Source organism: Dermacentor silvarum, chromosome 11 (genome assembly GCF_013339745.2).
Source record: "Dermacentor silvarum isolate Dsil-2018 chromosome 11, BIME_Dsil_1.4, whole genome shotgun sequence".
NCBI lineage: Eukaryota > Metazoa > Arthropoda > Arachnida > Ixodida > Ixodidae > Dermacentor > Dermacentor silvarum.
The window spans coordinates 63,511,038-63,523,701 of NC_051164.1; the positions used below are offsets into that span (position 1 = coordinate 63,511,038).

At 45.9% G+C, this 12,664-nt stretch overlaps 1 protein-coding gene across 6 annotated transcripts in view; it reads right to left on the reverse strand.

Annotated features, from left to right (window-relative positions):
* Nucleotides 1–1,834, reverse strand: part of LOC119433482 (mesoderm induction early response protein 1) — a 34,347-nt gene extending 32,513 nt beyond the window's left edge. For 2 of the 6 annotated variants that reach the window (XM_037700721.2, XM_037700720.2), the window contains exons 1-2: nucleotides 1,185–1,791; nucleotides 1,050–1,074 (exon numbers count right to left, since the gene is read on the reverse strand). Coding sequence is in view for 2 of the 6 variants with exons in the window: in XM_037700717.2 (XP_037556645.1) it covers nucleotides 1,050–1,074; nucleotides 1,821–1,829 (34 nt within the window). In the remaining 4 variants the exon portion in view is untranslated. Of the gene's footprint in view, nucleotides 1–1,049; nucleotides 1,075–1,135; nucleotides 1,792–1,820 lie in introns of those variants that run through there. The other 4 variants (XM_049659225.1, XM_037700719.2, XM_037700717.2 and 1 more) reach the window with 3 other exon arrangements.
* Nucleotides 1,835–12,664: the final 10,830 nt, after the last annotated feature.

The window sequence follows — 12,664 nt, forward strand, 5'->3', positions numbered from 1 at the left end:
CTACTCTAATAGGAGAGACCATGCGATAATATTGCATGATGATCCCGTACTAAGCTTGGGGCAGCCAATCGATGACCGAATTCATTGAATATATAGCCAAAACAGATCCCTAGCTTTCTTCCGATATTGATCATGAAGTTAACCTGTTACGTCCCCAACCATAAGCTGCGACTTCATCTCTGTAAAGCGCAACAATAAGTCCCTCCTTCAAAGCCATGTGTCATCGTTTAGCAAAACGAGCCACGATTTTGTGCTGTCCAGGAAAGTAGTTCCAATTTCAGCCAATTATATTATTAATTATATTAAAATTATTACTTTAGTAATCATGGCCTACTTAAAATGTCAACGATGTCGATCAGCTTTTATAAAAAAAAAAAAAGTACATTATTGATTTCTTTGTTTTGGAACTGTTGTTGTTTTTGTTGAGCACAGATATTGAAAAACGCTTCTGCACCCTTACCAGATCAAAACAACACTACAGTGAGAGATGGAGAGCAGAATGTTCCCTCTCCTAAATCTGTTATATTTTCTGAGGAGCCTGTTGATGCACAACAAACCGAAAATGGGCAGATAGCTGTCCCTGTAAGCATGAACTGTGCATAAGATAGGAATATAACTGTAATGTATCATACTTGTACCTAATACCACGTTAATGTAACTACATTCTTTCATTAGACGGCCATGATGGCTTGGAAGTTGAGCTAAAGCTGTCCCCAGGTTTGCATGTACTACAAAGGGCTGCTAGAATATTCTTGTAGAGAAACATTAGTGCAGGTTTAAGAGTAAAAAAAAAAATCCTAACGTTCACGCGTAAGATTTTAATTACTAACTCCGACCATGTTATCTTCTCATTCGTACGTTTAGATTTGCATATGCTGACGTTATCTTGAAATCAATACTACGATGGAATTCAAGCAACAAAATCTAACAAAACCGTCCATGAGTAGAATACATTAAATCAACTACACCGTAGGCAACAAGTAACTTTATTTTTGGTTCAAGACGCCCCTTCGCACAACTTTGAGCGATCAGCGAAAATCTCCACTCACCCGCGGATCCATCGCTTGTGTTGGCCTGAAACAAGCAAGTTGCACGATTACAATGCGTCGCAGACTGCACCGCTCAACACGCTTACGTCACGTCTCTCGGCGTCAGCGCTCCAAACATGCGAACATGCGACTTACGGGCGCTGTGGTCGTGAACGCGGGGGAAATGCGTTCCGCGAGGAGGGCAATCGTCTGCTACCGTTTCGCAGGTGATTTTCTAAACCGCACTTCTGACCGCTTTGCAAACGAGCTATCGGAGGCGTCGAACTAGCTTATCCGTCCTAACGCTTGTCGCGACAGCGGAGGGAAAGCCTCGCAGAGGGCTTATCAGGGGTCGGTCTGATCGCGCGCTTCAGAACTGTCGTTGGTTCGAACCGAGCGTACGCGCTAAAATCGTCGACCTGCGCGCCCCGATCGTCGTCTGCAAAGTGACGCATACGGCGCGAACGCGCTGCGTTCAGAATTGCACCGTTCGACGCGCTTGCCGTTGGAAATGCATCGGGCGCGCGTTTATTTCCTGCGGCTCGGGTTCATGCACCGAATCTCGGTAGACACTGACAGCAGCCATAGGCAGCGGTGGGAGACCACATAACAACAAAAAAGCGCGCGGTTCAGGCTATTACCGATAATGCGAGGCCGGGGCGGACGCGACCCGCGAAATCCGTAGCAGTTTTATACCGCCCTGTGTGTGTCGCAAAGGGTCCCCTCCGCCCGCCAAAGGGTGAAACAGCGCTTTTCGCGACGAGAATTGAAGGGTAAATAACGCTTACAAACCTCGGCCATTTTGCCCGCTGGTGTCCACAAAATGGCCGCACGAGGCCGCTAGCAACAACTGCGGTTAATATTCAGCCTGTAAAATATAGCCGAGGTGTCATATTCTCAGCGGAGTAGGTCTACTGGTTATGTATTTCATTTCTATGAGCGTTGTAAAAAAATTGTTGGTGCATTTTACGACTGCAGCTTTCGTAATCCAATTTCGCGAAAGGCAAGTTCAAACTGGCAACATGGCGTTGCGGGTGCGGCTGTTGCAGACGACATAGCAGACGAGTGAGAGACGTACTCTCGGGATCATTGATGTTTTATTATTATGTACACTTCGGAGGACGCCGCGTATACAATTTTGCAATTCATAAACGTTTGCTAAGAATTGCGCGGTGACCAAGGAGTTCGTAGTGCAACCACAGAGCGCCGCACTGGCGCGTTGGGCAATTAAGCGCGTGCGAGGTATAAGCGCGCCAGTAACCGGCTGTGAATGAGATTGAGTCAATATTGAGAAATAGAACCTGCTCGTATATAAGTTTTGGTGGTTTTGACGGGGTACGTCCGTCGTGAAGACGCAATTAAGCAATCATAATCATATATGTCATTTTCGGCTATATATGAACTATAAAACTATATGAACTGGACGGATTAATTTTTGAGATGATTATTTTCTAAGTTTTGCCGAATGACGTAGTTTACACGAAAACACCCAAAATAATAAAATATGGTCACGCAAACAAGTGACACTTGCAGCACAGTATATACATGTGCTTCCATTCCGCAAAATATTTAGTGCTCGTGCGAACCACATTCCAAATGTGAAATCGAATCATCCTAAAAGGCGATTCATCTTGCTCACAAATAAGTACATTAGAGCCCCTCCATAGCACTACCGCCGCGAGTTAAAAAAAAAAATGGCTGCAGCTTAGCTCAGCTAACCCTGGATATGCAAAGCGAAAGCTTGGTTTAGCCTGGTTAAGTCTTGGTTTCACTTGGTTAGCCTTTGATTTAACTATAATCATTATACTTAGGTATACACTCATCGATATAAGCCAGGTATAAATTATAAGCCGACAAGTCCAAGCGTTTTGCGAGCCGAACGGCTTGCTCTTCCTCAGTCTCCGACGCTAGCTTCGCACGCTTGGCATTCCGGACCCTCTCCAGTGAAGCAGTTCGCCAGGCGAAAGACGCGTGTGGTCAGACGCCGGTAAGACGCCGCGGGGTGGTCAGATCCAACGCCTGTCAGATCATAGAGAAAGAAACGCTGCCACCGGCCACAGCGAAACGGCGAGAATGCGGCCAGTGTAGCTTTTGCTACAAAAAGCGTGAGCTGATGGAGGGGCTTTAAGTACAATCGTTTAATTGTTACAATATGCACTGCTGTTAAAATGCAAGGGGAATTTCAACCTGAGGGGCTACTCTCGCTGGTACGTCGAGAGCCACAAACATTCTGCGCAAAAGGCCGATTTAAAATAATAAATAAGGGGGGAAACTCCTATGTCGGTGTCGACAACAGTTAATCGCATAGGTTACACAATTAAGCACTGACAACTCCGTCGCCTATGTAACAAACGCAGCTAGAATCATTTACAAAACATTCGATCTGTACTTCCTTGCGTCGTCCGCTGATGTTGGAAATATATTCAGTTTCGCTGAATGAATAGGTCCTGATTCACTGATCGCATATATAAATTGTCATGCGTACATTGTTTTACTTTTACAGCGAAGCTGTATACCTCTCGTTAATCGAAAAATTTCGTGGCCATGCTCCATACCCGAGCTGGCCATGGGGGAGAGAGATCTGAGAGAGTGAAAGCAGAGTATATAAAAAAAAAAACATCGCATATCCACGAAGTGAATGATGATGAGTGGGCGAATCACCGGGGGATCATTCGGACAAAACGCCGGAAGCGTTCTCCAGAAGCTGGAAGCTGGCTTCCGGAACCGGAAGCAGAACCGAAAGTGGAACCGGAAGCGGAACCAGAAGTGGAAACAAATAGCGGAACCGTAAGCCGACTTCCGGTTCCGGAAGCCGGAGCTTGGTTTACATATACTATACATATATATATATATGTATATATATGCATATACATACATACATAGCGGTCTCCATGCCAACCACAGCTACGGACTACGAGGGACAAGGCTCAGCCCTAAGGTGCTTCGCCCCTAAAAACTCGGTGCTCGAATGACCCATTGAGCGAAATGCAGCTCCACTAACGTGAAACATGGGGATGTGCGAAGCATGCAGTGATGCACTGCTAATGGGCTCATACTGCCTTAAGCAATGGCTCATAACCCCGTAAACGCGGCCTCCACATTACGACGACAGAAGAGACGCGAATTTTTACGCTGAATGATGAGCGGCAACGCAGCCAGCTCTGGAAGACGACGGCGGGAGCAGTGGCGCACGAGCGCGTGCCGAGCGCTGTCTGCAGGAGAGTCTGTAGGAGAAGAAATAGACGTAAGCACCAGTGGCAAGGTTATTCGGACATAGGGTATATTAACATGCAAGGTGGCAGGAATAGGCTGAAGTGGGAGGAGATAGACGAGCAACTAAGGCAGGAAAAGCTTATGCTATACGGGTTTGTGGAGACACATCTTAGGGACATGGAGCAACCACCCTGTAATCCTGACTATGCATGGGAATATTGCAACCGAACAGAGGGCAGTAGAAAAGGGGGTAGAATTGTGGCAATCATTTGTAAAAGTATGAATTGGCAAAGGGTCAAAGAGGAATGCAAGGAGCATTTATGGCTAAAAGGGAAAGTGGCAGGAGAGCAGACACTCCTTGGGTTTGTATACCTGTGGAAAGGAGCAAATGTAAAAGAGGAAAACAAAAAAATGCTGGAATGCATATCAAGTGACATTAATGAGCTAGGAGGAGGGTGCGAGATTATTATACTAGGAGACATGAACGCACACATAGAAGACATGGACGGGTACACAGACTCAACAGGCAACATGATGCTGGATATGTGTGAAAGGCATGACTTAGTTGTATGCAACAGTACTGAGAAGTGTGAAGGGAACATAACATGGGAGGTAGGGAGCCTGCAGTCGACGATAGATTATGCACTGATGTCGCATAGGATGCATGATAGGCTAAAGGTAATGAACATAGATGAATATGGCTCCAGAGTCTAGGTACTGATCACAAACATATTAAGGTGAGTTTTGGAAGAGAAATGAAAGTAGGTAGGAGGCAAGATGAGCAACCAGGTGGAATATTTTACTCGGAAAAGCAGCTGGAAATAGCAATCCAACAAGTTGAGGAAGTAATCTCAGAGGATACTAAAGCAGAATGGACATATGCAAATTTAACAGGGCTATTTGAGCTAGAGCTTGCTAAGGTACGAGTCACGCCCAAAGGGAACAGAAGACGTAAACCCAAGAGCTGGTGGGATGAGGAGGTTAAGAAGGCCATAGAGAATCGTCAGGAAGCATCCAGGGAACACAGATACTCAAAGCAGAAGGGTGAACCAGAGGCTGATGTAGACAGAAAATGGAATAACTTCTTAAACTGTAGAAGAGAAGCATCCCATTTGATCAATGAGAAGATCAGATGAAAGAGGGGACCCAATGGTTGTCAGAAGTAAACAAAAAAGAGAGAAAAGCAGCGAAGAAATTTTGGAAACATCTCAACTCCTTGAGTAATAAGGCTAGCCTAGAGCAGAGGTTTATAGTTACAGCTCAAGGTGTTCGGCTAGAAGGAGATGAGGCAAAGAAACATATAAGAACAGTAATGACAGAAAAATTTAAAGAAACGTAGCATGTGCTCAATCTGGTGAAGATAGACTGGTTAGTGCAGCGGCTCCACTTCAACAAAGCGAATGGGAAAGGGCAGAGAAGAGGGTTCCTAGTAGCACGTCGACAGGTCCTGATGGCATCCCAATTATGTTAATAAAGACATTGGGCCCAAAATCTAAGAAAGCATTAAGAGAGGCAGTGAGCAAAATGATAATGGAAGGTAAAGCCCCCGACGGGTGGAGACTGAGAAGAATGAGCATGATATACAAGGGAAAGGAGACAAAGCCGACATAAACAACTGCCGTCCCATAACAGTGATGTCAGAGGTTTACAGGGTGGTGATGCAGATTATAAAGGACAGACTGCAGGCATGGGTGGAGAGCGAGGAGGTGCTGGGGGAACTACAAAATGGGTTCCAGAAACAAAGAAGGTTAGAAGATAATCTGTTCTCATTGATGCAGTGTATTGAAATAGCAGAAAAGGAACACAGGCCCCTATGGCTCACATTTCTGGATATCAAGGGAGCCTATGACAGTGTAATCCAAAAGGATTTGTGGGACATACTGGGCAAATGGCTTCGAAGTGCGTACTGTATTTGTAGCCGAACAGGTTGCAATCGCGCTGGCTGTGGTCGATGGTCGCAGAGAGGTAATATATAGCGATTCTAAGGCGGCCATTAAGGCCTACCTAACCGGGATGGTCTCCCCTCAGGCCCTTTGCATTCTCCAAAGCTTGAAAAGTATCTCTCCGCATTCTCTCATTTGGTTTCCCGCTCACTTGGGGTCGATTGAGGGCTCTCCCTCTAACCCTAACGAGAGCGCGCACGAGGCCGCGCGAGGACTCACTGACCCAATGGTTGAACATAGATGAACTGCAGATGGACTGCCTCCGCAGTCCCCCTACCCGCCGGGGAACCATTGATGATGTATAATGAGATCACTAAGCATTATTATCTGTCAAGACGGGTATTCCCCCTCCCGCACCCTGCCTTATGCAGGGCGCGGGTGGTGACCCTTCGACTTTTACAAGCTCGTGCGTATACTAACCTTGCGGTTCTTCACGCTATATACCCTGAAAGGTATCCCAGTGCGGACTGCCCTGCCTGTGGACTAACGGCAACATTTAACCATGTGTTGTGGGAGTGTGAAGCCATCGGCTCCGCCTTCAGCGAGGATAGGTGGGCTGCACTTTTGGGCAGCCCCGAACTCAACGACCAAACCCTGGCCGTCCAGAGTGCCCGCGATCGGGCCGTCAAGCTCGGCTTGCCGGTCCCTACGTGGGACTAGCCGGGTGGCGCGGGGTGTCCCCTGCGTCTTCTCTGGACCTCAATAAAGTTATTTCACTCACTCACTCACATACTGGGCACTCTAGATGTGGAAGATGAATAAGCAATCTTTTAAAAGATATCTATAAAATTAACAAGGTGCTTATAAAATGGCAAAACAAGGTATCTGAGCCTATAGAGATACAGCAGGGGCTTAGGCAGGGGTGCCCTCTGTCACCTTTGTTGTTCATGCTGTATTTACAAGGATTAGAGAAAAAATTAGAGAGGAGAGGACTTGGCTTCAACCTTTCCTATTTCAAGCATGGAGAATGGATTAAACAGTCATTACCAGGACTGATGTACACTTATGGCTGACAGCAAGGAAGACTTGCAGGGATTAATGGACATCTGTGGTAAAGAGGGAAATAGCTTAGGTTTGAAGTTTAGTAAAGAAAAATCGGCAGTCATCATTTTTAATGATAATCAGGGCAGTGAACATAGGATACAGGAGATAACACTGGAGGTAGTGGATAAGTACAAATATCTTGGAGTGTGGATAAACAATGGGGCTGAGTACCTAACGGAACATGAAAAATATGTAACGACTAAAGGTAGCAGGAATGCAGCTGTGATGAAAAATAGGGCACTGTGGAATTACAATAGGTACGAAGTGGTGAGAGGGATTTGGAAAGGTGTGATGGTGCCTAGTTTGACTTTCGGTAATGCGGTCCTGTGCATGAGATCAGAGGTTCGAGAAAGGTTGGAAGTTAAGCAGCGAGGGGTAGGCAGGCTTGCTTTGGGAGCACATGGAAATACACCAAATCAGGAGGTAAAGGGTGACATGGGATGGACATCTTTCGAGGGCAGGGAAGCTAGCAGCAAAATAGAATTTGAGGAGCGATTGAGAGAAATGGCAGAAAAGCAGTGGGCAAGGAGAGTTTTCAGTTATTTGTACATGAGGAATGTTGACACAAAATGGAGGAAGCGGACCAGAAAATTGTCAATCAAATATTTGGACTGCAGGAGGAGTGCAAACCAGGAAACAGCGGTTAAGAAAAAGGTTAAAGAAACAGAGAGGGGTCTATGGAAAACAGGGATGCAGACGAAATCAGCACTGGAAACATACAGAACCTTCAAGCACGAAATTGCCAAAGAAAATATCTATGATAATTCTAGGGGAAGCTCTTTGTTGTTTGAAGCCAGGACGGGAGTATTGCGGACTAAGATGTACCGAGTCAAGTACCAAGGTATAGACACGTTGTGCGGTGCATGTGGAGAGGAAGAGGAAACGGCTGAACACCTCATACTTTTCTGTAAAGGGCTTAACCCTACAGTGCAAAACATTGGGGCTGATTTTTTCAAAGCATTGGGGTTTAGGGACAGTGGAGGCAAAATGGACTTTAAGCGGGTAGAAATAACCAAACAAAGGTTATCTGATTGGTTGCTAAAATCAAGGCAGGGGTGAAATTTCACCCACCACAAAGTACAAAACATGTTATAGTCACGGCTAGGTGGCGTATGCCACCGCCCGATTTAAAGGGTTCAGCCTCATCCATCCATCCAGCGCGAGCACGAGCCGCTTGCTTACCATGACTATGACAACGACGATCACGACTGGAGATGCCGACAGCCCGAGCGCATAAAGTGCTTCGCACCTAAAATAGCAGCGCGTAGCATAGCAGATGCGAGGTGGAGAAGAGGAGCAAAAGCATGTGGTAGTGGGACGCGTAGAGCTGCTGCCAACTCCGATCGCGTTTCCCCGCGTTCGCGCCAAACGTGCCTGTGCCCATGACTGCAGCTGATGCCTCTGGCGGCGGCTCGGCAGGCTTCAACCAGACTTGTTGCTTCCGAAAGACTGAAACGAGAGCTAGGCAAGCTGAAACCAAGCGTCGCAGAAGAGAAAATCCCGAGTTTAGATTGAGGGAAGCCGAGAGTTCGCGTAGGCGAAGAAATTGAGATCCGGAGGCTTGTGAACGTGGCCGGTTGAATTCATTGCGATACTACGCAGAACATCGCGAAGAAATCCTGAGCACCAGGAATTTAATTAAGTGTGTGGTTTGCCACTACTTTACTATAGGCTTTCCCCAGCTCCGCTGGTCTCTGGCGTTTGCGGTAGCAGAGCCACGCATAATTTTTACAGCGAAGCTGCATGCCTCTCGTTGGTAGGAAAATTTCGTGGCATAAACACAAAATGCCAGGTTAATAATTCAAGGCAAACGACATATCTTTCTTTGCAATCAGGCATACAGCATATATATATATATAAAATATATATATGTATTTCTATAAAATAGAAGTGCTTCTATAAAATGTGTTTCTATAAAATGTTTTTCCTATGTGCTTCTATGTTTTTGAACTATATATATATATATATATATATATATATCAGGACTTTACTGACATGCTTCTATTTTATTAACTACTTCTGTGCCGGCTCCTATTATTCTTTACTTCACTGATATATATATATATATATATATATATATATATACCGCACATTTGCACGCTTTCATCTATATATTTAAAAAAAATATCTCGCAGTTTCACCGAAGCATCAATTGCGATAGCAAATTAGTAGAGAGCTATACGGAGTAAGGATAGTAGTTTTATCAGCTGTATAAACTTGGACATGCAGCCACACCAGCAACGTGCAGAACTGTTGTCGACACCGTCGGCGTTTTGCCCGCGTTCGCACAGAAACGCGCGCGGCGTTGGCGACTGTTGCCGGTGCCTCTGGGGGCGGCTCGACCGGAGGTTTTCGACGAGATCATAACGGGACACTCGTCGGGCAGCGTCGGAAGTCTTTACCACCTTCTCGCCTCGCAACGTTTTTATATAAATACGCATTTGGTGCCGCAGCACGACGCCTCCCATCCCTCCCTCCTGTCCCCCCATGGCCTTTCGGGCGACGGAAGAAGTCGCGTTTGCTCTCTGCCGTGCGTTCGCTCCCCGTGAAAGCACGCGTCCCTCGCGCGCTTTCACTCGCACATACAGCATACGGCGCGCGGCGACGATTTTATCGCCGTTGGACTTCATAAGGAACACGGCGACGGAGACGACAGCAGAAATCCGCTTGGAGTGACCATATAATTGCTACTGCAATAAAAGGGCGACCCGTCTAGCAACTCATTCAGTTAATTCTAAGACTGCCATGGGTAGACCATGGAAATTAGACACCAGAAGAACGGCGTGAATACAATGCTCGACCATGTGTGGTGCTTAATTGACACATGTAGCTTCGCTGGTCATTTACGTTCGCAGGGAGGGATGTCGGCCAATTCTTTGTATGTGACGTCGTTTTTTACATAGGTTATCACGGCTATTAGATAAGTTATTGCTCAGCGCAATATATGCACCTATAATGCACATATAATGTATAAGAAACTTCTCGAATGTTGTCGCCAGTTCTATATAGCAAAAGAGACTTGTCTATCAGATTGCGCGCATGACGCGAAATGTGTTTTACATTTTGGAGTGTACTATCGACCAAAAAAGTTTACGGACCAAGGGATCTGACAAAAAAACTGTCAGCCCTTCCACTGGGGTGGAGAAGGAAGACCAGCGAAGCTGTACTATGGTGGAAATTATGTATTTCCAATTATGACTATGAGGATGTGATGGTGTAATTGGTTATTTGAACTACTAAAGAATGAGAAATATATATGATCCGGTGGTTTTCATTTACTTAGTGACCACAGGGACCATGGCCTTATGGTCACTACGGTACACTGCCATAGGTTGTATGGCAAAGGTTGGCCCATTCTTCATAAACACGTCACCAATGCCGCGCGCGTTCGGTGCGAACGCGGGCAAAACGCCGCCGCAGTCGACAACAGTTCTGCGCGTTGCTGGTGCAGCTCCCCTCCCTCCCTCCCGTCCCCTCACGGCCTTTCGCGCGATGGAAGAAGTCGCGTGTGCTCTTGCCGTGCGTTCGCTCCCAGTGAAAGCGCACGCAGTCTGGTATTCACATTTCCAGTATCTACTGGTATATGCGAACAACATTGTGATGCATGGTTTTACTGGCTACTCTTAAAGGCGGCTCGGATATTTAGCGTATTCTGAGATACTGTGGTCCGTGAACTTTTTTGGTCGATAGTACGTGAGCACTATATGCAGCGTTCACTCAGGAATGTATGGAAAAACATGTATATTGTATAAGCATAGCAAGTGGGCTTAGATCCATGATAGGTTCAACGACCGTGCTCCCCGCTATTGCGATATACAATTGAGTATTGATTTCTGTCTCTCCATGTGCAAAAGTTGCGTGGCCGAATAAATAGTTACATGATTCTTAAACCCACAATTTTATTTTAGCAGTATACCTCGTTCTTCACCTTAAACACTCATGTGGTCAACCCAGTGACCGCAATGACATCAGTGGATATCCTATAGACATCCACAGTCAGAGCATGCATGCCCAGTGAACGTTCCTCCCATATGATCGTCTGGCAGCACTTTCAGTGTCCTTGCGAACACTCCTTGCATGTACCCGAGGGACATCATGAGAACATTCTATGCACATTGCGTGGACGTTCAAGGCATTTTGCCTGAGTGTTTGCTACAATGAGTACTCCGCTGGCAGCAGGCCCATAGCCAGGAATTTTTTTTTGGGGGGGCACTTGCTAAAGGCCTTGACTATTTGAGGAAAGCACCTATTTTTGAGTAATTATTTTTGGTAGGGATCGAAATTTCAGGGGGGGGGGAGTCCAGGGCCCCTAGCCCCCCCGCCTGGCTACGGGCCTGGTTGGCAGCATTACACTGAGGGTCCTATTTTAGTCTCCGAATTTGAGACCCTCGTATGTATATTACGTGTAATCGACTCACTGTCTGTTGAATGAATAATGTAACCTGAATTGGCGGAACGGGGCAAAATGCCTACATAGCAATATCAAATACATATCGCATGCACACGTATGCGTACACACGCACGCATGGAAGTGCAGGGATATCTACCAGGCGCAAGTGGCATACTTAACTGAAATTGTCAAAGTGCACTGCGTCATAAAATATGCAAGGTGCGATGCACACACGAGCTGCAGACATCATAGCCTCGGCTTGTAATTTTAACATATGAGAAAACGTAATTCTATCACGAGGAAACGGAAACTGGCGTATGGGTGGACGTGGGGTTTAAAAAAAGTCGATACAATATCCCTAGCTAAGATGTCCTCGATAGGATATCCGAAATTGGATGTCCGGTGGGTGTCCCAATTCCTTATTTTCCTGGCCTTTTCCCAGTGAACCACCGATATCCTATCAACATCCTGGTATGATCCATTCGTCCACGTCTCGTCATAACATCTAAAGGACGTCCTACTAACACGTATTTTACAAATACTTGTAGGTTTTCCTATTTGGCCTTCATTACGTATAACACCAATGAAGACTTTAATTGGAATTTTCCCTAGGAAAGCAGTGCGCTATTTCATTGCAACTGTGTTGTTGCGCAGCTTTCACAAGTTGTGCGGGGGGAAATATTGTTTTCGAAAGAATTCTGCCATGTTGGCGTTTTAAGCCAATCAGAAAATGAGTATACACCCTACGAGCCAATCAGAGATAACACGATAGCGGAATTTTGGTTACTCAAATAATTCCCTCGGAGGAAGGGAAGAGGGCCACAATTCATTGCTTTAGCGCCATCTATTTAAAAATGAGCTTTAATATACGAAGCCAAATCAAATCATTATTTAGCGTCTATTTGGGTGAACGTTGTGCTCCGGGGTCCTAACTGCTAGAACCACCCAGGACACTTTCACCCTTTCACACGCCAATTAGTTGTGTTGATTGAAAACATACTTTCACCGCAATTTCTTACATCTTCAGAATCATAAAAACCTTACTG